Source organism: Heptranchias perlo, chromosome 15 (assembly GCF_035084215.1).
Source record: "Heptranchias perlo isolate sHepPer1 chromosome 15, sHepPer1.hap1, whole genome shotgun sequence".
In the NCBI taxonomy this organism is placed as follows: domain Eukaryota; kingdom Metazoa; phylum Chordata; class Chondrichthyes; order Hexanchiformes; family Hexanchidae; genus Heptranchias; species Heptranchias perlo.
The window spans coordinates 50,965,806-50,990,427 of record NC_090339.1 but is presented as its reverse complement, the minus strand read 5'-3'; the positions used below and the strand labels follow the sequence as shown (position 1 = coordinate 50,990,427).

Sequence of the window (24,622 nt, the reverse complement as noted above, 5' to 3'; positions counted from 1 at the left end):
TTCACCAGAATGTTACCAGGGCTCTAAGGGCTAAATTATGAGAAGAGATTACATAAACTAGGCTTGTATTCCCTGGAATATGGAAGGTTAAGGGGTGGTTTGATTGAGGTTTTTAGGATTTTGAAAGGAATTGATAGGGTAGATAGAGAGAAACTTTTTCCGTTGGTGGGGGAGTCTAGGACAAGGGGGACATAACCTTAAAATCAGAGCCAGGCCATTCAGGAGAGAAGTTAGAAAACACTTCTTCAAGCAAAGAGATGTAGAAGTGTGGAACCCTCTCTCACAAAAAGCAGTAGATGCTAGCTCAATTGATAATTTTAAATGTGAGATCGATAGATTTTTGCTAGCCAAGGGTATTAAGGGATAGCAGCTAAGGCAGGTAAGTGGAGTTAGGATACAGATCAGCCTTAATCTCATTGAATGGAGGAACAGGCTCAAGGGACTGAATGGCCTACTCCTGTTCCTATATTCCTTTAAACACCAACATGGAGGAATAGCCTCTTTCTATGCTGTAATTTCTATGTAATTCTATTATTTCAATTAAATCATAACAACATGAGAATACTTTCTTGTTGGAAACTTGTATGGGTATTGGACTGTAGCATTGGAAAGGCACAACTGTTGTGTAAATGAAACCAATCTTTCCATGCATAATCCTTTTATGTTCTTCCAAAATGCATCCCAACTCTTGTATCCTAACCTCTACAGAGGATTGGAGAGTTAATATGCAGTTCTTCTGCTGTGGGTCAGTAAATTTATGCACCTTCTGGAAAACCTTCAATAATTCCTGTGTGAGCTCTTACGTCCTCACGTAAACTCAGTTTGAAGTGTGCTTGGGGAAAATGATGGCTGTGTTTCTGGTGCCAGACATTTGGTAAAGGTGGACTGAGTTATTCCATTTTTGTTGCGTGACTGTTTATATCTATGTTGGCTGACTGCTCTGATCTGTGTTAAGTTACTGCCCATGTCTGCATTGAGTTACTGTTCGTATCTGTGTTGGGTAACTGCTTATATCTGTGTTGTATTACTGCTTATATATCTGGAATGCCCTGCCTGAAAGGGTGGTGGAAGCAGATTCAATAGTAACTTTCAAAAGTTCACCTGACGAAGGAGGAAGCCTCCGAAAGCTTGTGAATTTAAAATAAAATTGCTGGACTATAACTTGGTGTTGTAAAATTGTTTACAACTTTCAAAAGGGGATTGGATAAATACTTGAAGGGAAAAAATTTACAGTGCTATGGGGAAAGAGTGGGAGAGTGGGACTAAATGGATAGGTCTTTCAAAGAGCTAGCTGAGGCACGATGGGCCGAATGGCCTCCTCCTGTGCTGTACCTACTATGATACTATGATATATGTCTTGAATTACTGCTTGTATCTGTGTTGGGCTATTGTTCACATCTATGTTGAGTTACTGCTCGTATATGTCATGCATAACTGCGTGGGGGTAATTTTAACCCCAAAGAACAGGTGGGTTGGGGGTGAGTGGGAGGTTAAAATAGCAGCTTTTTGGAGTGTGACCGCAACCCGGCTCCAACGTGTCCACTTCAGGGTTTAGCCCGGGCACGTTTGGATGTGCGCACACATCCGAAACCTGGAAGTCCCGTCCCCACTTAATGCCGGTGGGCGGATTGTTAAAGGGTCAATTTACCTCATTGAAATAGTTGAGGAACTTAATTTTTTGTTGATTCTAAGTATGAAGCGAATTTTACTTTACCTGCATGGGTTTCCCATGGCTTCTCAATCTCTCCAGTGAAAAGGAGACGAGAAGGGCAGGATCCACGGGCACAGAGACCAAAGCAAGTTTTCCAGCCATGCGACACTGAATATCCAGCCTTTGAACAAACTATAAAGGAAACTACAGGAGCAATCAACTATGAAGGCTGCCACACGTCATTTGTGATCCAGCAGATTCCAAGCAGTAACCCCTTCATGGAAGTTATAGATGCCAGCTGCTAATGCACAATTGGACCAATTACAATGGATCCTATAGAAATAATGTATTATGAATCCCTGAAATGTGATCATCTCAGAGCTCAGAAAATCAGAACATGTCCAGACGCCTGTCATTCATTCCGTGCTGAAGGAAACGCAAGAGAATGTGGAGATGTAATGGGCCTAAGACCTTGCCTTGCAATTCTGCTGCTGCCTCTCATCTTCACATTGTCTCAGAGGTGACAGAAACTCTAGTATTAGAATTTTGGCATACTGAATCCAAGGGAAGAATCATAAAGTGAATGACATAGGGTAGAGGAAATGCCATGCAGTGGAAAACCCCCTTCTATGTTTCACAAAACATTAGAAATAGAAACGGTTGGAGGAACCATGCTGAAGATAAATGTCACAATAGAAGTAGGTACAAGCTTTGCAACTTATGCAAAATATATACAGGTATTGTCATTATAGTAACCATAAATTGTGAGACTAAAAATTCACTTTGCAGACGTCATTGGTGATTGATTGCTTTGAGCCTTGCCTTATCCTTAAGAAATTGGACCTGTACGTGTACGTTTTTAAATAAATGATCTTTTGAAAACGGGAGGCTTGATGCAGCATAGAATACCTTTTGTTGTGACAATTGTTAACTCTGTGTTTCATAGATGCATCTTTTTTTTATTTCTCTATATCATTTGTGTAAGATTTTAATATAAAGGAAAGTAGTTAGTGGTTGTTTCTATACACAGACTGTTTACACTGCTAAAATATTGTCAACTAGTTGCTGAAATCCCAATAGAAATAGCTATGGAATGCAAAATCACCTTTTCAACAGACTTTTAAATTCAAAAAGAAACAAGCAATGTTTTAATTGAAATGCTCATTTGCTCAAATTAACAATTTGTTCTTTTATCGCAGGACTTCATTTCCAAATACCAACAGTTGGGAATGTTGTAGCAAGAATTAATAAACCTTAAACAGTGTTCTTTGCAGATTTCCAAATATGCATGTTTTATATGACATGGCCAGTGATGCTGAATATTATAAAGAGTAATATTGGAGAAATGTTTGAATATGGGTAGAATATTTGATCATTCGCATTAATCTGAATTAAGAGAAATGCTAAACAAAAAAAAATTTACCTCCTGCGATCAGCCATCTCCCCGCAATGGGAGACCCCCCCGCAATGGGGGACCATCCCAATGGCCAATAACCACACCCCCACCCTTGTGAGAGCCCCCCGATGGCCAAGACCCCTCAATGAGACCCTCCCCAATGACTGAGACCCCCCGATGGGAGAACCCCCCCAATGGTCAAGACCCCCCCTGATGTCCAAGACACCCCCCTCTGCTGTCCTCCACAGCATCAGACTCCCCCTCGCCCACACCCCCGACATCTCCCACTGCCCTGATCTTTGCCTCCCTCCTCTCTGCTCCCCTCTGCTTACCCTCCCAGCCGGCAGCCAGCCTGTCAATCTGGCTGGCTATCGTGCGGGAAACCTGGAAGCAAAAATAATTACCTTCAATTGAGTTGCGATCGCAGATTCCGACACACTCAACTCACTTACAGTTTTCCCACATCAATATCTACCCACCCGCTAAGTTCCCGGCTCCAAGTCAAAATCATGCCTCACGTATCTGTGCTGGTTTACTGCTCATATCTGTGTTGAGTTACCGCTCATATATGACTTGGGTAACTGTTTGTATCTGTGTTGAGTTACTGCTCGTACTGTGTCTAAATTGCATCCCTATTGTGGTCATCCCATATTTATCTTTGAGTGGTTCAATTCCGACTTGATGATGGAAACGATTAACAATCTCTATTTTTATGTAGATTGTCTGCTGCTATTTTAATGCATAATGACAACTATGAATTTAATGCAGTACAACAAAGGCCAGAGGGAGATCAAACTGTTCTGAGTGGGTCACGTAGGTGGATCTGGATATGCTATATGGGCTGTGAATTCCATTTTTTCAAGCCTATATTCTTATCCAGATGGGATAAGGGAAGGAAAGTTTAAAAAATATAAACGAATGCCACCAATTCTTTTAACATTACAGGTTTGAAAGCCAAAAGCTCAGGAGGTTCAGCTGCCTAACACTCAGGCCAAATCCAAAACTGAGTAGTGTTCACACTGGGCAAGATTTGATAAACTGGGGCTCTTTTCATTTGAACAGAGGAGGTAAAGGGGTGATTTGATAAAGGTTTTTAAAATTATGAAGGAATGGGGCAGAGTAGATAGAAACAAACTGTTTCCAGTGATTGAAGAGCAGAACAAGAGCACATAGTTATACGATTAAATGTAAGAGATTTAGGACAGAGGGCAGGAGAAACCTTTTTACACAGAGGGCTGTAAGACTGTGGAATGCAATACCAGGGTCAGTGATTGAAACAGAGACCATGTCAACTTTTAAGAATAGGTTAAATAGTTGGGTGAAGAGAAGGGGAATGACGGGATTATGGGAATAGGGTGGGCACATGGGATTAAGACTACTGCTCGTGTGGAGGATAAACACCAACATGGGCTGGTTGAGCCAAATGGCCTGTTTCTGTATTATAATTGATGTCTAATTCTTCCAAATTCTCATCTGCAACATAGGACAACAGCTGCCTGGCCCTAGCAGTGTTCATGCGGAGGGCTTAGCAGATCTAACCATCCTGGACACCAGAAAATAGCCATCCATCCCATGCATCAATGTCACAATGAGAAGAAAGTGAGGGTATCTTTGTCAAAATTTTCGGTTGCATATACAGCAAGCCATCAACAGCATGAGAGGCTTTGTGGAAAAAAAGCGTGAGCGCAGTGATTTGAAGCCTCTCATGAGGTATAGTGTAGCTGAACCAGTTTCACCTATACGAACAATATCGTTGGATCTCAGAATAGCAGCTCTTGGCTCATGTTTTGAACCTGAATGAACCAATGCATCTCTTGTGAAATGCAAAGAAGCAGGTCGGATCCTGGCACAAGTCAAAGCAGTCTTTTGGTAAAGTTTGAAAGGCCCTTGGGGAGTTACTGTAAAGAAGACTTATTTATCATATTTTATGCAACTTTTATATGATGGGTAATTTTCTAAGTTCACAATGCTGGCAAGGACCTTTGCCTGGTGCCTCCACATCATGGAACATTCCATGATAATGGATGGAAAATAATGGGCAACGTACACTTTATTTATGCTGCAGGAAGGCAAGGCTCCCTGCCAATAGCATGAAGTTCCCATCAAGTAGTCTCTAGCTGTTACTGTCTTTGAGCTAACTTAGGAACAAATGAAATCAAGGCAGCAGTATCTGTTAAAAGCACAAGGTGGATTTGTTACAGATGTCCCTAATTTAATGTTTCACAGAATGGGTGAAGGAAGGACAACTCAAGTGATTAAATTTGAGACCAAAAGTGTTTAGTAGCGTCGCAGAAAAAAATACTTGAAACATGCGTCAAGAAACAAGTATATTATTTCGCTAATAAATTATCAGCAAATGTCTATGATTCACTATTATAGCTGTTTTCTCAGCTCAGCAGCTTACCAATTGCTGCTGCTGCTGCCAACCATTCTTGTCCTCCCTCAATCACAGACAAGGCCATCACTTCCTTGTATCCCTCACCACTCACATTCCCCCTTCCAACCCCATTTTCTTCTGCGACCACCACTGGAAAAATCTCTCCTCCAAGTCACTTACAATGGCACCTTCAAACTCCCAAATGTCTAGCTTTTGGCCCTCCATTTGCCACAATACATCGGCAGCTGTCGATCCACTCAAACATTCCCTCACCTCTGCCTTTGAAGCCCTTGTCCCCAGTAAAACTCTTACTCCCCTGTGCTTGCTGACATACGTTGGCTCCCAGTCCACCAACACCTCAATTTTACAATTCTCATCCTTGTGTTCAAATCCCTTTATGGCCTCACCCCTTCCTATCTCTGTATCCTCCTCCAGCCTATAACTCCCCGAGATCTCCGCGTTCCTCCAATTCTGACCCCTTGTGCATCCTACACTCCCTTCACTCTACCATTAATGGCCGTGCCTTCAGCTGTCTAGGCCCTAAGCACTGTAATTCCCACCTTAAACCTCTCCACCTCTCTTGCCTCCTTTAAGACCCTCGTTAAAACTTACCCCTTTGCCCAAGTCATCCGTCCTAATATCCCAATATCTCCTTCTTTAGCTCGGTGTTAATTTTTTGTCTGATTATGTTCCTGTGAATGAATGCCGTTGCAGTTTTCCTACATTTAAGGTGTTACATAAATGCCACTTGTTTTTCTTGTTGTATGTATCTGCACTGAGTTTATAAATGTCCTCATTCCTTTACTACAAATTCTACGTTGATCTCCTGCATTACTCTCCAGAGCCAATGTGCCAGCTGCCACTCTCCTCTCTCTCAGCATGAGACTGGGAGTCCGAACAGTCAGCGCTATTTCTGTCTGTGCCACTGGGCTTGCCTGTTTTAGCCCAGTGCAATAGCATACATCAGAGAGCCGTTTTTCTAAATGCACGTTCCCAGTGTGGAGCCTCGCCTGCTGGGAGGCCATATTGGAGAATTGCGGACACACTTCCCCATGACGGAACTCGCGGGGCGCGTGCCTGCGATTTCCAGATTTGTGTTCTTGGTGGGTGAGGCTCCACACCAGAAGCACTCATTCAGAATATTGGACCATCGGTTTCAATGCTGCCCTCCTCATTGGTGGGTTTACTCAATGTTGAGTAGGGCTCTTCTAATAGATGACAAGATACACTAGTGGTTTTTCTCAAATTTTATTTCAATCTCACAGAGAAATCCTTCCTCCTCCCCCTTAAGATCAGCAGAAAGATAATGGACAGCGAAAATCTAATAAAATTGCATTTTCTTACCCTAGGGCCTGGGAGTCCGGGGATGCCTTTCTCTCCTTTTGCTCCACTTACATCTGAATAACCCTGGAAAGGAAGGAAGCCAACAGTCACATAGGGCTAGAATTCACTTTTAACAACAACTCATTACTTTAACCTACAGTCAGGAACGGCAGAGACCAAAGGTGGATCCTAACCAGCAACACAGCTTTCAATCTTCTCCCCTCATCTCCTGAAGGCATGGACTCTTTCTGGGATATGATTCCGCTGAGGGCATCACACCAAACCCAATCCTAATCTTACCCAACTTTCACACACAAACACTGCCCAGCAAGAGTCACTGCACTGGGCAAATCTGGTTGATTTTTCTATTTCCTAGTCCAGGGGCACCGAGGCCAATAATAGGACCCCCTACTGCTGCTCCAGCTGAGGTTAGATAATATGTCATAGGCCTCGCGTCGAACCCGAGATCTAAGGTCTTTATCACTCTGGATCACACTGGGTGGCAGTGCATTTACTCACTGAGTCACTGGGCCAGCCTGCAAATTAATTTTAATAACTTTTTTTTCCTTTCTTTTGGTTTTTATTTTTTTAAATAAGGAACATCTTGGCTTAGTGCAGTTACTGAGTTTGACAGTGTGAGGAAAAGAGTTAAATTCACATCAGGCAGTTAAAATAACACAATTGCGAGATCCAAGTGGTTGAGTGAGCGAATGTGGTGTGATACTGAGACACACATCCTGGAAGGACGTTTCAACCCGGTGAGCCTCAGCATCCCTAGCCTCAGTCAAAGTTCCTGATTCCTATCCAGTTACTCCTCCTGGAAAATGGGTAAGGCTGGGCATTGGGGAGAGGCAGAGTTGGGCACAGTTATGGTGCCAACTTAGGCCTAATCGGCCCACTGGCACTCTCTGTTTATTCTCCCAAAAGAATGGCTACTTGGGTGAAGTGCTGGAAGGCTACAGGAGCCTGCGAAACAAAGATTTGCTGCTTTGAAACTTCATTTGTTTCCAGTTGTATCGATGCTAGTCTATCAGGTTCAAAGTTTCTTTACCAGCCATCACTGATCCTTTGGGATGCCCAATCCGAATTCTGTCTCCCTGTGGTTCCAAAAGCACAGGAACCCAATGCTTAAAGGAAATATACTTCAACAAATTGTTCCATAATTACTCAATATTATAAAGGGAGATATCTGTACACATTTTGCTTTCCTTCAGTTGCCTCTTGTTAACATGTTGAACTACTGTCTAGAGGCTACCTGGATATTTTACATAGAACGCCTCCCCCTCCATGTTACATTGTGGACTTCTGTGCCAGTAACATCTTGTACGCTTCCCTCAGCCCATTGCTTCTTTTTTTTTATTTGTTTATGGGATGTGGGCGTCGCTGGCAAGGCCAGCATTTTATTACCCATCCCTAATTGCCCTTGAGAAGGTAGTGGTGAGCCGCCTTCTTGAACTGCTGCAGTCCGTGTGGTGAAGGTTCTCCCACAGTGCTGTTCGGGAGGGAGTTCCAGGAGTTTGACCCAGCGACGATGAAGGAACGGCGATATATTTCCAAGTCGGGATGGTGTGTGACTTGGAGAGGAATGTGCAGGTGGTGTTGTTCCCATGGTGCCTGCTGCCCTTGTCCTTCTAGGTGGTAGAGGTCGCGGGTTCGGGAGGTGCTGTCGAAGAAGCCTTGATGAGTTGCTGCAGTGCATCCTGTGGATGGTACACACTGCAGCCACGGTGCGCCGGTGGTGAAGGGAGTGAATGTTTAGGGTGGTGGGTGGGGTGCCAATCAAGCAGGCTGCTTTGTCCTGGATGGTGTTGAGCTTCTTGACTGTTGTTGGAGCTGCACTCATCCAGGCAAGTGGAGAGTATTCCATCACACTCCTGACTTGTGCCTTGATTCATGATGTTACAGGAGTTGAAGTGGTGGAAACACATTAGGAAGAGGTTTTTTTTAATATTTGTCCTTGGGATGTGGGTGACATTGGCAAGGCAGCATTTATTGCACATCCCTAGCTGCCTTCAGGGGATTAAAAGTTAATCACGTAATGTAGGGCGAAGTTGCATGGAGGTCAGGACCAGGCAGAGATGGCAGATTATTGAATGAGTTGGGTTCTTCATGGCCACTTTTCTTGTTACCAGCCACCAATTACTAGATTTATTGAAGTCAGCTTTACATCTTGCTATGGTGAGTTGGGAACTCTCTCTGGAGGGTGGTATCTCAGTACCGTAATCATTTAGCTATTGTACCTTACTCCCCTGAAGGCACTAACTGATGCCTTGGGTACGGTTCCACAGACCTCATACCTCTCCCAAATGGTCATTCCTCAAAATGATGGCCTGATTTTCCAAGTTTGCACTGCGGGCGGGCAAGGAAGGTGGGGTGAGTTTTCCCGCTATGGATATGGGGATATCACTGGCATGAATGGACTGAAAATTGTGGGCAGCCTACCCGACATGTGCGACTGGCAAGCGAAGCTCCCTGCCGGTAGCACGAACTGGGAAGATTGGTCCTTGAATATCAGCAGGCAATACCGCCATAAGGCAAGCCTTATTCTGTCTTCACCTGACATCCACACACATGATCAGGAGCAGCACCCCTGGTTGATCCATCCCTGCCTGCAGAGGATAAGCCAGTTGTAGTGTTCCCACTAACTGCTCATAGGCCAGGGACCGAACCTGTAGCTCTTCTGGTCTGAGTGGCTCAGTACCACAACAGGCACTGTTTCTACCCACTGAGCCATGGAAGGCGCTCTACAGGAAATGGCAGCTCCTGACTGCCTCTAACCAGAAATTCTATAATGTGAAGCACAAGGGACAACTGGCGGATACCAGTGACAGTACAAATATAAATTTTTATGACATTATGAGGCAACTCAATAAAATACCTGCTCATTAAATCTAAGACATGTGCAAAGCTTCAAAACGCAATACAGTGTTGCAGCCCTAGTCTCATTTGAGATCCACAATTTGTTTTTATACAAGGGGCCATGATGCGACTTTGTACCTTCTGGTGGGACATATCGAAAATACGGTGCACACCTTGTCCATCTCCCTCTAGTTCAACAATGGAGAAATCGTTTTTATTCTTCTGTTAAATTTTCTCCCCTTTTCCCCTAAAAGCCTCAATTCTCATTGCCCACTGCTAACTCACCCGAGTGGCCTCTTGTGAGCCCAGCCCACTGATCCCTGGAATTCCCATAGGGGTTCTCCTGGTCTCCCACTGTAACTTGGGGTGGTGGGGGGGGTGGTGTAATGAGAGGAAATCCTAGCGAAGCAGCGGCGATGGGCGTTTACGCCGATCTTCCACCGAAGTTACGACGGGAGATCCCTCGCACGGAAGTGAAGGCAGTGGGGGCCTCACAGCCATGCAGATCCTATCCTCGTCTATAGTGCACACGTGCCCAGCAGGTATTATTGGGCAGAATTCAGGAATGGGAATATTGGTTGACTTCTGATCCACTGAGGCTAATTTCACCAACGCTCAGCTGACTGATCTGGAATAAAGAATAAATGGGCCACCCAGGGAAGGTACATGCAAAACTGTATCCCAGTACAGCGAGTCAGCACACCTCAGAAAAGGAGGGGAGAAAACCTTGAAGTTGGGGGGGGGCGGGTAGCATTCACAGACCATTCACATGGCTTGTCTCACTCATCTTCCCCCTCCCTCTTTGAGAGTAATGTACTGACATTTACTAAACCTGCACTCCCCACATCCGAAGCATGCGAGAAAAAGAAACTTTACCGGTGAACCACGCATTCCGGGCCTTCCGGGAGAGCCAGGTATTCCTTTATCACCCTGTGAGGGAGGGGAACAAAGAAGAAACAGCATCACAGTACTAATCTGTTTGTGAGGATCTGAAATAATACAGGCTCCCTCAGAACAGTAAAACCTGCTCCAAGACTGTTGTCTCCCCCACCCCCACTCCTCCCCCACCGATCAGGAAATCTTAATATCACAACTTCATTTTAAAAAGAAACAGGATCCAGTGCTGTCGATAGGGTTATGTTAATATATTGGCACCAAAGTGTTATTTAAAAAAAAATCTCTTATGCTTTAGTGTGTTTTAGTGTACTTGTGTGATATTCTGAATTCACCACCTCAAATTGCTCCCACCACTACCACTACCAGTGACTGACCTGTAGCCATCAACATTATAAGGCTCAAAATGCTCTCCCCAGACACGACACAAGTATGAAAAGATATCTATAATTGTGCTGCTACGTGCTTTTCACAGTTGAACTGAACAATGTACAAAACTCCACAAGATTACTATTGTGCTTTGTTCAAATCTTGAGACAATACTGGATCAACTTTGATCTTTCCTCTCTTTTTTAAATTGGACGGTGCAATGACATGATTGGGGAATAGCTAGAATGACTTACTGATCTCAGCTGAAACTTATTGGTTGTACCATAATTCTACTGCCTCTACAATTATCACTGATCTGCCATCTCATCGGGGGTCTGTCATTCACCTAAACGTGATCATCGGTATCTATCAGCACCTCATGCATAAAGATTACCAAATAAATATTGCACATGTTGGAGAAGGTACCCAACCTTATCACACCCCATATTTGACCCTTATCCATTCCGTGATCAAGAACTGACTCAAATGCCTGCTTCTTGTTCCAGTATCGATTCTGGATCATTCAGATATCTTTTTCATCAAAGCTAATAGATTGCAGCGGTGTCTCATTCTATACTGACTGAATATATATATATTCCATATGTATTCTATATATAGTCTATAGAGCAGATATACATACATGCAGCCGTGGGGCATCCAGACGCAGGTGTGCCCCAAGAAGCTGGCGCTGGGCTTGAGCTGGGAACCCCTCTCAGATTCTAGGGCCGAGGGGGACCGGCAGGCAAAAGAGGACTCGAAAGGTAATTTTCTTTTTTAATCTTAACCAGAAGTACTCTAGGCCTCAGGGCTTCCAGCAGCAGCCAGAAGGCCTTATGGCCCATGGCCAGGAATGCAGCTGCTACCAGAGATCAGACCCATGCCATCACCCTAGTACACCACCTTAGATCAGACCTAACCCTCACCCTAGTACACCACCTTAGATCAGACCTAACCCTCACCCTAGTACACCACCTTAGATCAGACCTAACCCTCACCCTAGTACATCACCTTAGATCAGACCTAACCCTCACCCTATTACATGACCAGAGATCAGATCCACTCCATTCACCCTTTTGCACCAGAGATCAGACCTGCCCCTCATCCTATTACACTCTCTGAGATCAAACCTGCCCACCTCATGCAATTACACTGCCAGATATCAAATCCATCTCTTGACCGTATTACACTCAAGAGATCAGGTCCACCTCCCTCGCCCTATTACACCACCAGAGATAAGACTCACCACCTCGCCCTTTACAGATCATACCTGCAATACCTTAATAGCTCAACAGAGATCAACTCCAATCCCCCACTCTGTTACACCGCCGGAAGTCAGACCAACTCCCTGCCCACCCCCACCATCACACCATTGGGAAGAAAACGTCATCTCTTCATTACAGTGTCAGGAATAAGACATTACACCAATCTTACCCCACCTAAACCACACCACCTGGGATTGGACACAAACATACCGCCCCTAACCACACTATTCAAATTCACCCAATCTACATTATCCAGACTGTCCAGAATTGAAATCATAGCTGCCTCACAAATTACAACGTCAGGGATGAGAAACATGAAAAATCTCACGGCTGGAAAAGACCAAGGGTTAAAATTTCTGAGGGGGTTCTTCCGACCTCCTGCCGGAACTTCGGCCCAGAGAGACAATGTCAACAGCCACTTGTTCCGTTTCTCCAGGGTTTCTCCTCCCATTTTACTTCATCCCACCCTATTAGAACTTCCAAGGAAATTAGATGGCACATAGGTCCATCTAGTTTGTCTTCCCACTATCCTGGCAATTATAACTGAGGATGTTTCTTTTCAATATACTTGCCCAACTTGTTCTCGAAAAGATTCAAGTTACTTGCCCCTACGTCCTCTTGGGTTCCTAGGTAAGCTATTCCAAAAATCAACCAACCTCTCAGTGAAGTAATGTTATTCTTATTTCCTGCCTGAATCTACCCCTTTTCAGCTTATAATTGTATCTGTTCTGCTCTCCAGTACCAATAACCCTAACTAATCCTATACATTCCTCGGCCTTATTCATTTGAATACCTTCATCCTACCCCCCACCCCTTAATCTTCTTCTCTCCAACAAGAGAGGGGATTGGATAATCATTTGAAGGCAAAGCACTGACTAAGATGAAAAATTTGAAATCTGCCCAAAGTCCAAAACTTGCCATCCTCTACACTGTGTTATCACTTTCCATTGCATTGACTGCACTTACAATGAATGGCCACAGCGTTTACTTATTCTTGAGCTAACCAGCTCCCTCAAGTTGAGAGTTTTTCAATCAAAAATCATCCAGTCATATAATAGCAGTAGCAGCACTGGTGGCAGTTAATCATTCCGTACCCTCATTATCGTACCATCACATCCCTCCAGATCCATCTCATCAGTAGAAGTCTATGTACTCACATTCAAGGTGTAAGAGGTAGCTGTGCGTCTGCTCATCTCCAGATAGCTCCATATTTAGGAAGTACACCTTATCGCATCAGTCCCTTCCGTGCAAAATATTGACTTTGTTCTCCAAATCCACCAGTAGCTCCAGCCCATCTATTGCTTCATAGCAGTGTTACTTATTAACTTTTTTAAGAGAGCCACACTGACTTGCTCAAGGGCCACTCTCAGGAGTGCTACATAGAATTACATAAATTGTTACAGCACAGAAACAGGCCATTCGGCCCAACAGGTCTGTGCCGGTCGGTGTTTATGCTCCACACGAACCTCCTCCCCCACTGTACTTCATCCCACCCTAACAACATGTCCTTCTATTCCTTTCTCCCTCATGTACTTATCCAGCTTCCCCTTAAATGCATCGATGTTGTAAGCTGCAGCACCCACAACTCTCTGCCAGGTGTTGCCAAGAGGAAGCCTGGCAATTTTCCACAGGAAAAGGAAAACAAAGTTCGTGGCCTGACAGTTCTATTAAAACTATATATTAATATGGCCCTTTTATGTTACAGATGCCGGGGCATTCCTGTTCCAAATAGCAATTGCTTGTTTCCCCTCATTGGTCAGGAAGAGGAGAGGGAATAGCATTGAATCCCAACTCTGGCGATATTCCACAGACAGGCAGGCCGTGAATGGGAAGTTCAGAGACATGTGAAACAGCAACTCTGCCTAGGACCACTGGTGAAGGGAAGGTGGGTTACAAGTGTATTATGAACTGCTTTATAGATATGCAGCATATATCTTTTTAACTTGTCCTTTGCTCAAAGCTCAGGGGTCTTTGGAAGGAAATGATGGTTTGGCAGAACAGGCCTGCAACCAAAGAGTTCACTGTCACATCACATATCAGGAAGTGATAACAGGGATTGTTTTGCAATACACTATTAGAGATATGATGAAGTTATACATCTTATTTACTTCAATGAATGCTTCCTCATTTCACACTGTGGAGGAATAATGTCTCTTCTGATGGCTGTAAGGCTCCTAAGTGTAACATAGTTAAAGCAAGTCTAATCCAGTGGACGAGTCCGTAGCAAAATCCTGGCCATAATTCAGTACCAACTGGTAGTCTCACTCAAAGAGGCCACTAGATTGGACCAGAGTGGGAAATAGGCATTGGGGAATGCCATTTAGAGGCTACGAGCAAGGCTGAGTGCAGGGAGCTTACAGCCTGCATCTAACCTCTGCTGAATCTGACTTTGAAATTACCTGATGGAGACATTGGTGCAAAAAGAAGAAAAGGATTCTATTACTTGGCAGACCTTGATGAGCATAATATTTACTTCCATGCCCTAATATAAAGAAAACTGCCATCATTTTCTAGACCACTCGTTGGCCCATCTTGCTTCCGGAAGGAGGGCCTAAATTTACACTGACATGTCATTTCCCCCCCCCCCATTTTTTTTCCACAAACCTTTTCACCTCTGTCCCCTTTTGGAAATCCAGCTGGTCTAGCAAACTCAAGCGTCCCGGTGGCAGGTGGTGGGCCTGGAGGACCTGGCAGGCCCACGTCTCCCTGAGGTGCAGCAATCAGGAAGGAAGCTTAAATGTTTTTTATCAAACAAAACAATGCTACCTGGGACTGTGGCAACCCTGGTTGGAAATGAGGCACTGAACGGTGGGGCAGCATTGTCATATTGGGTTAGGATGGGTCATATCCAACGTCTGTCAACTCTTAACTGGCCTTATTTATGCCAAAAGGAATGCTCACCCAACAATTACATTTTCTTTCTTCAACAGGGGAACTTCCAAACTATCTCTGCAGGATCAGAGTCCCTCTCCGCTGTTACACACTTTCGTTTTTTCTGTCTGTTGTAACATGATCCGTTTAGATCAAGAGCCAAAGAAAGTTGGTCTACTGTGTCAGAGGGATTTGAGTAATGGACTCAGCTCTTGAACTCAAATCCACAGCCATGTGTCTAGATTATGAGCACTCCTAACGCTTTATGGTACCAGGCCAGCTAGTGCACTGATCTACTCATTAACTACTGACCAACAAGTTAGATATAAAGCCAGTTATTAAGACTGAGGGAACATGTGACTGAATCTCCTTTGTTAGGAGAGGAAAAGTACCCAATCTGCCCCATTTCTTCCAGGACTACCATCAGCTCAGTTCACAGCTCGCTCCCAAGTGTTACCTTCTCTCCTATGAATGAGATGTTTATCCCAGGCCCTGAGCCCTGTGGGATAGTTGCTGGGCGCCCAGGAGGGCCAGGAAGGCCTACATCACCCTGAGGTCAGGGAGGGTGGAGGAGGGGGAAAAGGTTAGTTATGGTTAGTGTCAGAAACAGTTCCAGTATATTACAGACCAAAGTAACAATTCCCAAAGTTAACAAGGTTCACCTTCCCACCACCAGAGGAAAAGGTTTTCTTTTTAACCAGCAGTAAGCCAGAGGGTTCAGAAAGAGAAGAACCAAGTAAAAAGCTCAGCGGTGGTCCAACAGGGTGCCAAACTGTCACGCCCTCACACCGTGCAACAGAGTGGTAGGATGCACGGTTTGCACCAGCCATTCCTGACACAGTGAATTCGTTGTCCCCATTAGATCATCAAGGGGGTTGTGGTACTAATCAGAGCCACTTAGTTCCCTACAAAGATGGGGGAAAAGGTGCCGTGGATTGACCTCAACCATACCTTGTCATGGTCAGTTCCAGAGCATTACCGACAGTGACTGGATGTGGGTCACCTGATCATTCTCATGGGCAGGAAATGCCGAAAGGCATGAGGGGAAGGAGAAGATATCTAAGAGGGAAGAAAACAAGTGAGAAAGGTAGACAAAAACGAAGAAATCCTCTTTGAAAAACGGGTGGAAAGGTTATGGATTTTTCCCCCTTATATATTTAACAAATGTTTCCATAAATAACATTTGAAAAATTTGTGATTAATAACAAGGTTAATTGTCCGGGTACAGGGATTGGCCTCAACATCTGTGCAGTTTCCAGCTGAACCATGGCAAGGTTAAGGACATCGGTGACAAGAGAAAGGAGGTTGCCATCAAACAGGCAATGATTTTCATTGAGAAAAATGGAGAATAGCAAAAAGTCATTGTGAAAAATGCCACAAAGGTCAAAAGTAATATGAGAGAAGATGAAATAAATCAAGTTGTGTTAGTTAGGTGATGCCAAGGTTGAGTTTTAAAAGCCTCGTGATTGTGGAAAGTAAAGGAAGACTCAATGGGTAAGATGAATGAGAAAGGAGATCCTGGAACAGAATGAGTTAAAGAATAGGAGACAGTGCAATGAGTCTGGATTTGAACACAGTGAGAGTGCAGGTAGGAAGGAGAGTGTATGTGGGACAAAGATTGAAAATTGCTTTTGTTTCATTTAAACCAATTAAAAAAAAAGGGAATTGAAAGATGTCACAGATGTAGGAATCTGGATTCTGTCACAAGAGGCCAAGCCCTGCAACTGAGAGTAGATACACACAGCCATTGTGATCGAAGCAGAAGAATGCTGTAGCATATAAAGTGAGCTGGACATGAGAAGCAGAGAAGTCGAGCTGGAGGACTAGAAATGGGTGATTCAGCACTAGGCATCTATCACGTCGAAAATAGCAACACATTGGGGCATGGAGCATGTGATGTCAATGGAAGCGCAACACATGTTAAATGCATCAGTCGAAATGAAACTTGGCAGCTATTGGTTGCAGATTTTTGGTTCAATTATCACCACTAAGATTCTACACAAATTCTGTTTTTCCCAATGTTATTCCTTCCTCTCCCCCTCTGCTGAAGCACTGGCTCTTGCTGCCCTGTGGGCCCATGGGCTTCGGCCCGTCTCTCACCTTCATGTGTGAGGCAGCTGCTATCGGGAAATTGTTCAACCCATGGGAGGCACCACAGTCAAGATCAGTCCTGTTCTTACCGTACAACTACACATGCACACTGTCCCGTAAGTATCACTGGAAAGGAGTCAACGTGGGAACCCTGGCAGATTTTTCTCCTCCCTTGCTTAAGACCACCGAGGTAGCTCCTCCACTGGCAGCCCAGCTGAGATCAGCTCACACAGCACAAAGCAGGCATCAAACCAGAGACTTTTCTGTGTGGCTCCTTTTACCCACTAGGCCATTGGGAATTTTAATTTTAAACCCGTCTTCCCAATCTCTTTGACCTTTCTGGGCCATACCAACTTCACTGGCCAATCGGACTTCTGCCAATGCCACACCATGTCAACTCTTGGTGGCATTCAACAGAAGCACAGGGCTGATCTGGCTGACCATTTTCCTTTTTCCTTCCCCCTCTTTTGCTTGGTGCCTCCCATAGGTGCAGGAACTCAACAGCCGAGAGCAATTGAAACTACATCATCCACTACCGCCCTCAAAATACCCTAAATTGGGAGCGTCGGGGGGGGGGGGGGGGGGGGGAGGGGGGAAGGTCTTGACTGAAAATAATGTTAATTCAAAAGACAGCATCATTCCACTGAGGAGGATTAATGCAGGTTCAGGTTCTGGGGCACTCAGCTCCCAACACTGCATTTACAGTGACACTGTGATGGAGCGGTGGGGACACTTTGAAATGCCTCACAACCTTTCATGCTGCAGTATTAAGTCGCCCTCCTCCTTCGGAGATGAAGTAAAAGCCAAGAGCTGCCAAGTCCATTCATAACATGAGAATCACATCATTAAAAAACAGTGATTTTAATCACAAGGAGAGCCGGCAGCGACACGATTACGCAGTCAGTGCAGCTCGACGGGTCGCACACACAATCTGTTTAAAAAGCAAATGAAAATGAAGTGTTCGAAGGCATGGGTTAACATGGTTAGCGACCCTGCCGCTGTCGCTAGCTGCTTATTAAAACTTTATTCAACAGCACAAGCACCAAGGGTGCAGTCAGTCACTCCTCTTCAATATCAATACCTGCATTTTCAGTACTTTTTCCTTTCAATTAAAGCTTTCTAGTGATTTGAGAAATACAGTTGACCTCTGCTCCCTGACACTTTGGTTGACCTCTGCCTGCTCCCTGACACTTCTTGGTTGACCCCTCCCCCCTCGTTCCCTAACATTTCGCTGCAGCCCATTATTGTAAATTTAACTTTTATATAAAATTTAAAGGCAGAGTGACTGAGTGGATGAATACACGACCAATATTTTTATTTTTAAAAACGATTCATAATCTTGCTGAAAACTGCTAAGGATAAGCACGACAATGATACCTCCAGTTTAAGAAGCCATTGCCAAGCCAAAATTAAACTTCTGCAGATTTTGTTAAGAGGTATTCAAATACTGCAGTTTTAAATCAGTTTGTGGGTCAAGGCTGCAGTAACATTTGGACCTTGTAGGTGGCCTTGCTGAGCTAATTAGCTGATAGTTTAGCAGTGTCGCTGGAGATTTGTAGTACTGCAACTGAACGAAAGATGTGCAGGGAATTGGATTAGGTTTTCCCCCATAATCTAGCAATGAGGGCAAATCTAGCCCATGTACTCACAAGAATTGAGTGGACTGCGATTGAAATTGCTTTTAATGTGTAAAATCCAAGTTCCCATAAACAAAGGAGCCAACAGCGTTATTATACATTTTAGTAAAGGCCAGTTAAAATATCTAAATCCTTTAGGACCTGGATTTGAACCCAGCCAATCTGATGGTATGAACGTCTCCTCTGTCTGTTGGTTTTAAAGGGTCCTTTGTGAAATGAGTTTGTATAATTCAATCCAGCTCCCAGTGGCCACGTCATAAAACTGATCCTAATTTGGCACTAATTGAGCACTATGTTGGAACCTTACTGAGAAAGGCCACAGGATGGCTGGTGTGGAAAATTGGAAAGTGTCTCACTGATACAGTAAGAGGGTCCTCTTCTGAGATTGCAGCATAATTAAGGGAGTTTTACTCTTCAGCGAACCGAGCCGTACGTGGCCTGGGAGTGCTAGATCCAAACAACGGGTGATTGAAATGGAAAAGAATTCCATTTCCTAACACTGACATCTCGATCACCTTAGTAAGCACAGTACTCATCAAATCTTTATTAAGAGTGGGTTACATCTTCTTAGATTAATTACTTTCAAGTAATCTCTGTTTTAATGAAATTAGGAGATAAGTACAAGAAATGGGTTGTTGGTCCAGTGATTTTCTGCATCACCGAGTGATAGAATATTGGACCATCCCAGAAATTCCCATCATGACAGCAGAGGGACAGGGATTCACACTGGAATTTTTCATGTCACATTTCCAGTCATGCCATCAGGAAGAAATACTGAGCAGAGATCGGGCAATTAGATTTAGATCTTTTAAGGAGCTGGGCCAATAGCTGGGAGACACATTTTAATGTGTGTAAATTTAGAACAGTCACTGTAGGAGCAAAGGACTAAAAGAGGGAGTACATGTTAAATGGAACGGTGGTACAGTATTCTGATCAGGAAAGTGATGAGGGATTATAGTGCAGAAATCTGTGAAGCCATCAACATAGTGCTTAGCTCCATTTAAAAATGTAAATAAATGTATCAGCAGAGGGACAAAGTACAAATCAAAAAACACTGGTCAGACCTCTCAGTACTGTGTGCAGCTGTAGTTATCTTATCGAAGAAACAATGTTATCCTTGAAAGGGTGCACAGGGGAGTGAAGATGATTCTGGATATCAGGAATTTAGGTTATGAGGAAACATCATGGCAGCTGAGGTTGGTGTCTTCGAAATAGAGCAGACTTTGAGATCCAACTTTCAAGATTACGAAGGGAACTGACAAAATTGATTCAGACAAATTAATCACTATGGTAAATGATTTAAATACCGGGGCGCTCAAGTTAAAAATGAAGAAGATCAAAGTAAGAAGGGGAGTTAGGTGGAACTTTTCCACCCAGTGAGTCATAGCGATGTGGAATAAGTTGCCCGGGAAGGACATTGAAGTGGACAGTATCAATGGGTTCAAGAGACAATCAGATGTGTTTCTGGAGCAAGAAGGGATAGGGTGGGAAGGTGGGTAGGTGGGGTTGATCTCTGAGAAAGGATGGGCTTCTTGGGCCTAAGGACCTTTTCCTTTTCCCAGATGCTCTTCCGGTCTTAAAGAGCTTCATCTGCGCAGATGGTGTGTGACTGTAAACTGGAATTAAAGGTCTCACAGCAGGAAAATAATACTGAAAATGCAGATGTTTTATTTTTTAATCATTGTAAATGTATTTTCTTTAATATATAATATAAAATCTTAAAATTAAGAAGCAAATTACAATTAATCTCGCAAGCTTTCCCCCTGCCCAATACTTACCTTTCCTCCTTTCTGTCCTTGGAATCCCAATCCCATGTTACCCTGAAACACAATTTTTTTTTAAACTTTGAAGAATATTCTTTTAAAAACTGCCGACTTAACAAAGTATAAAATTGGCCTTTGTGTCATCATCTGTGTGTTCATTCTCAGTGGTTCAGTTAGTCACCACACGATAGCCCACCCTCTGAAGCTGCATTACTCAATACCTTTTTGTCAAGGCCTGCAATCCTAACCAATGTTCATAGAATAATACTGCCATTCGGCCCATCGTGCCTGTGCCGGCTCTTTGAAAGAGCTATCCAATTAGTCCCACTCCCCTGCTCTTTCCCCATAGCCCTGCAAAGTTTTCCTCTTCAAGTATTTATCCAGTTCCTTTTAGAAAGGTACTATTGAATCTGCTTCCACCACCCTTTCAAGCAGTTCATTCCAGATCATAACAACTCGCTGCATAAAAAAATGTCTCCTCACCTTCCCTCTGGTTCTTTTGCCAATTATCTTAAACCTGTGTCCTTTGGTTATCGACCCTCCTGCCACTGGAAACAGTTTCTCCCCATCTACTCTATCAAAACCCTTCATAATTTTGAACACTAGAATTGGACACAATAGTCCAGCTGAGGCCTAACTAGTGTTTCATAAAGGTTTAGCATAACTCCTTTGCTTTTGTACTCTATGCTTCTATTTATAAAGCCAAGGATCCCGTATGCTTTTTTAACAGCTTTATCAACTTGTCCTGACACCTTCAAAGATTTGTGTATGTGAACCTGCAGATCTCTCTGTTCCTGCACCACCTTTAAAATTGTACCCTTTAGTTCATATTGCCCCTCTTTGTTCTTCCTTCCAAAATTAATTACTTCACACTTGTCTGCATTAAATTGCATCTGCCATCAAAATAGCTACGAAGCCCCTTTTTTTTTAAAGCAGTCAAATTAAGTGTTTAAAACGGCCCCAGTTGGCCCATTGCACCACTGTTACATTTTAAATGTTAGCAAAGGCTGGTCTGATTCTCACTAATTTAAAAACGTCACCACTATGCCCAGCAGAACGCTGCGTGGATAAACGCACATGCAGAGAGTTCTGCTTCATTGCTTACAGGATGTGTGGAGTGTGTCAGTATAACTCAGTGCTGCTGCCTCACACCACGCTAACACAGGTACCGGAGTTAGGCCCAGTAACTGCAGAATAATAGTAGCTTTAAATACATCATATTTCCAAGTAAACTTATCAGAGTTATAATGTGAAGGAGCAGGTGGCTAATTTTATTATGTGTCTGAAGGGAGGGATAGACATTCCTGTTTAACTCAGCTTAGTAACATTGACAGTATCGTAATCGAAGATAGTTGCTTCAGGCCAGTCCTGGGTGTCACTTGACAGGCTGACTTTTACTTTAGACACAGGGGGCTGAACACCCTCAGCTGTTCGACCGAACTCCCACTGGGAGTCTGGCAGTGTGGCTCAGGGAAAGGCCAGGACCCAGATACTCTGGGGCCTGACCTTTAGTTCAAAGCTCCCACTCAGCCTTGTATTGGTCGGACCCTCAGCTCAGGCATGAAAAGGTCACCCAGGCAGGGCTGGAGGGACCCCAAGGATGGCAACGTTCCTATTTTGGGGATTTCCCACTTTGTCAGTCCACCAGGGAGCTGGCTTAAGAGTGGAGGGCAATACGCCCAGCGAGATAAGGCGTAGCGGCCTGCAGGAGGGCATAAGTGGGCCCCACATGGTGTCTAGGCCACAGTAGCGGCCTGGGCCCTGAAGATAAGGTTAAGTTGTTTTCTTTAAAAATTTAATGGACCAGTTCGCCTTACACAGGGGGCCGAGGAGGGCAATGCCTTGAGTCTTTGGGTGGGGAGAGGGCTGATGAGGTACCCTCCCACTGGTGGGGTCAGCATTGGAGGGCACCGGTGAGCATGATCCCAGCATAACTGCCCAAGAAATTTCAGTGCCAGGGTGTCAGTAGACTGCAGTGGGTTTCAGTACGGTGCTGTCTGGATTAGCTTTCCCTTGTCTGTAACACTTGTCTATAATGAACACTAGTGATCAACATGGACCATCACTTACTTTTAATCCTCGAGAGCCTGGTAGACCAGGTCGACCCTGAAGAAAGAGATCAAAAGATTAGTGGGTTCCTTAGGAAAATGACAGAGGCCACTAAAAAACACCCATCAACAACCCCCTGTATATATAATTATAATGCCGGCCATTTCCAATACAGGCTATTATTGGCTTGGGTGTAGTTCTACGGGTTTCAGCCACCCCCAGTACCTTGCCCAAGTGGTCACTACTCATCCATGAGTCTCAACGGTGTGAGCAGGCTATTCAACTGTGGGGACATCGCACCTGAGCTTGATCCTGTCCGCACAGCGTCCACACACACACACACACACACACATTTATTAGCTGGGTCGTGCTGTGAAGCGATCAGAAGCAGGAGCCCTGGCTGACTTTCCCTTCAGTTGTAATCCCCTTTACTACTGCCTCGGCTGACATCAGCTAACTCTGCACGGACCAGGGAGTGAGCTCAGAACTTTCATGGTTGGCATGCCTCCGAAAGAGAGATCAGATGCTGGTCATTATTTACGTCTGAACATTCCTCACTAGCCCAGGGGCACTGCGGTTAAGATTAGTGTCCGTACCTGTACAGAGACCCAGAGATGAACCTGGGACCTTCCTGGTCTGTTAATGGTTTTCCTCCAATGGTTCGCAGGTAAATACTTTTACCACTAGAGGGAGCACCATCAATTTTTTTAACTATGCTGACAAGCTACCCAATTCAGACAACTCGCAGCACTCTTTTGGTATCCAAGTGGAATCCCAACTGCCCATTGGATCTGGTTGGAGATATGTGAAGATCTAACACTGGGCACACATTAGCCCCTAGACCAGCAGCAACAATAGGTTAAACAGTGGAGTATTCACCGACAATATTGTCTGAGGGCAACAGAATATTACAATAGATTCTGGTATCTGTTCTGGCCGTAGTATGCAGGTAGTAGTTCGTTTTATCACAGAAGTAGAGCAATTGTCGGCCCTAAATATCTCACATCCCAGTGATCATCGAGATGGGTGAAATAAAACACAGGTCGGTTCTTTAGCGTATACGTACTGAAATGCCTTGTGGCCCTCTGCGACCCACGGGGCCAGAGGGGCCAGAAAAACCTTTCAGGCCCTGCAAGAGAAAACAGAGACAAATGAGCCAATTCATCCATGTATCAGATTAAACCTGAACCATCAGTTAACCAGCACCCCATGGCTAGGCCCTCGCAGGCTTTCGGCCTGTCACTGAATATTTAAATGATAATGTCATTTCATTTGGACATTGGTTGTTGAAGCATTAGGCCTGCTTACCTTGTTCTGTCCAAAATCCCAGACATGGTGTAGATTGAGCCATTCGATCAAAACAAACGCACTTTTTTCTTTAAATAACTAACAACTTTGCTGCATCGTGGAGCAGCTGTACTGTGGTCTCACACATCCTGCAATTCCTGATCCCAGCTGTGTAACCAGAAAGGGAAGGACGGCATGCAGGGCACATGCATCCCCCATTGGAAGGCTCAAGAGTACATTTCAGGCAGAGGTCTGGAAATAGGTCACATACAACCCGTTCTGGGCTGCGACGGGGCAGGGGAGCTGCCCGTAAGGGGCTCTGAAGGGGGAAAAGTAAAGAAATACAAACTTGTGGTTGGAAATGTTTTGATGGAAAATGATGCGGGCCATGAAATCGAGTGCAGTGATCTCAGTGTCTGAATTCCTTCAATGCACTCTTTCCACTCGGAGCACATAATCACAATTATGTGTACGGGTAGACTATTTCTAACAAATTAGTTAATGGGCCGGGTTTTGCTCTGAAAATAACGGCGAGGTTAACAGGGCTCACCGCTGTCTCTGTGCATCTGGTACAGCAACTTCCGGCAACTGCACATGCGCGGTTAGACGCGGAAATCCAGATGTTTCTCGATCAGATGCCCTGCTCCTGCGTAAGCTTCGCGGGAACTGCATCTCACCGGCTGTCTTGCCGTTCAAACAAATGCAACAGTGTGAAGTCCCTCTGCTGCTCTGATGCATACAAAGTAAACTCGCCAAAAAAAAGTCAAGTTTTTTTTAAGTCTAAGCAAACTTT

At 44.4% G+C, this 24,622-nt stretch overlaps 1 protein-coding gene across 5 annotated transcripts in view; it reads right to left on the bottom strand.

Moving 5' to 3' along the window:
* LOC137333091 (collagen alpha-6(IV) chain-like) overlaps positions 1 to 24,622 on the bottom strand; it is a 356,547-nt gene that overhangs the window by 120,699 nt on the left and 211,226 nt on the right. For 4 of the 5 annotated variants that reach the window (XM_067997215.1, XM_067997219.1, XM_067997218.1 and 1 more), the window contains 6 exons: positions 23,609 to 23,671; positions 22,564 to 22,599; positions 20,509 to 20,550; positions 14,736 to 14,837; positions 10,483 to 10,536; positions 6,769 to 6,831 (listed from right to left, as the gene is read on the bottom strand). In XM_067997215.1, coding sequence (XP_067853316.1) covers positions 6,769 to 6,831; positions 10,483 to 10,536; positions 14,736 to 14,837; positions 20,509 to 20,550; positions 22,564 to 22,599; positions 23,609 to 23,671 — 360 coding nt within the window. Of the gene's footprint in view, positions 1 to 6,768; positions 6,832 to 10,482; positions 10,537 to 14,735; positions 14,838 to 15,459; positions 15,553 to 20,508; positions 20,551 to 22,563; positions 22,600 to 23,608; positions 23,672 to 24,622 lie in introns of all 5 variants that reach the window. The other variant, XM_067997216.1, reaches the window with a different exon arrangement.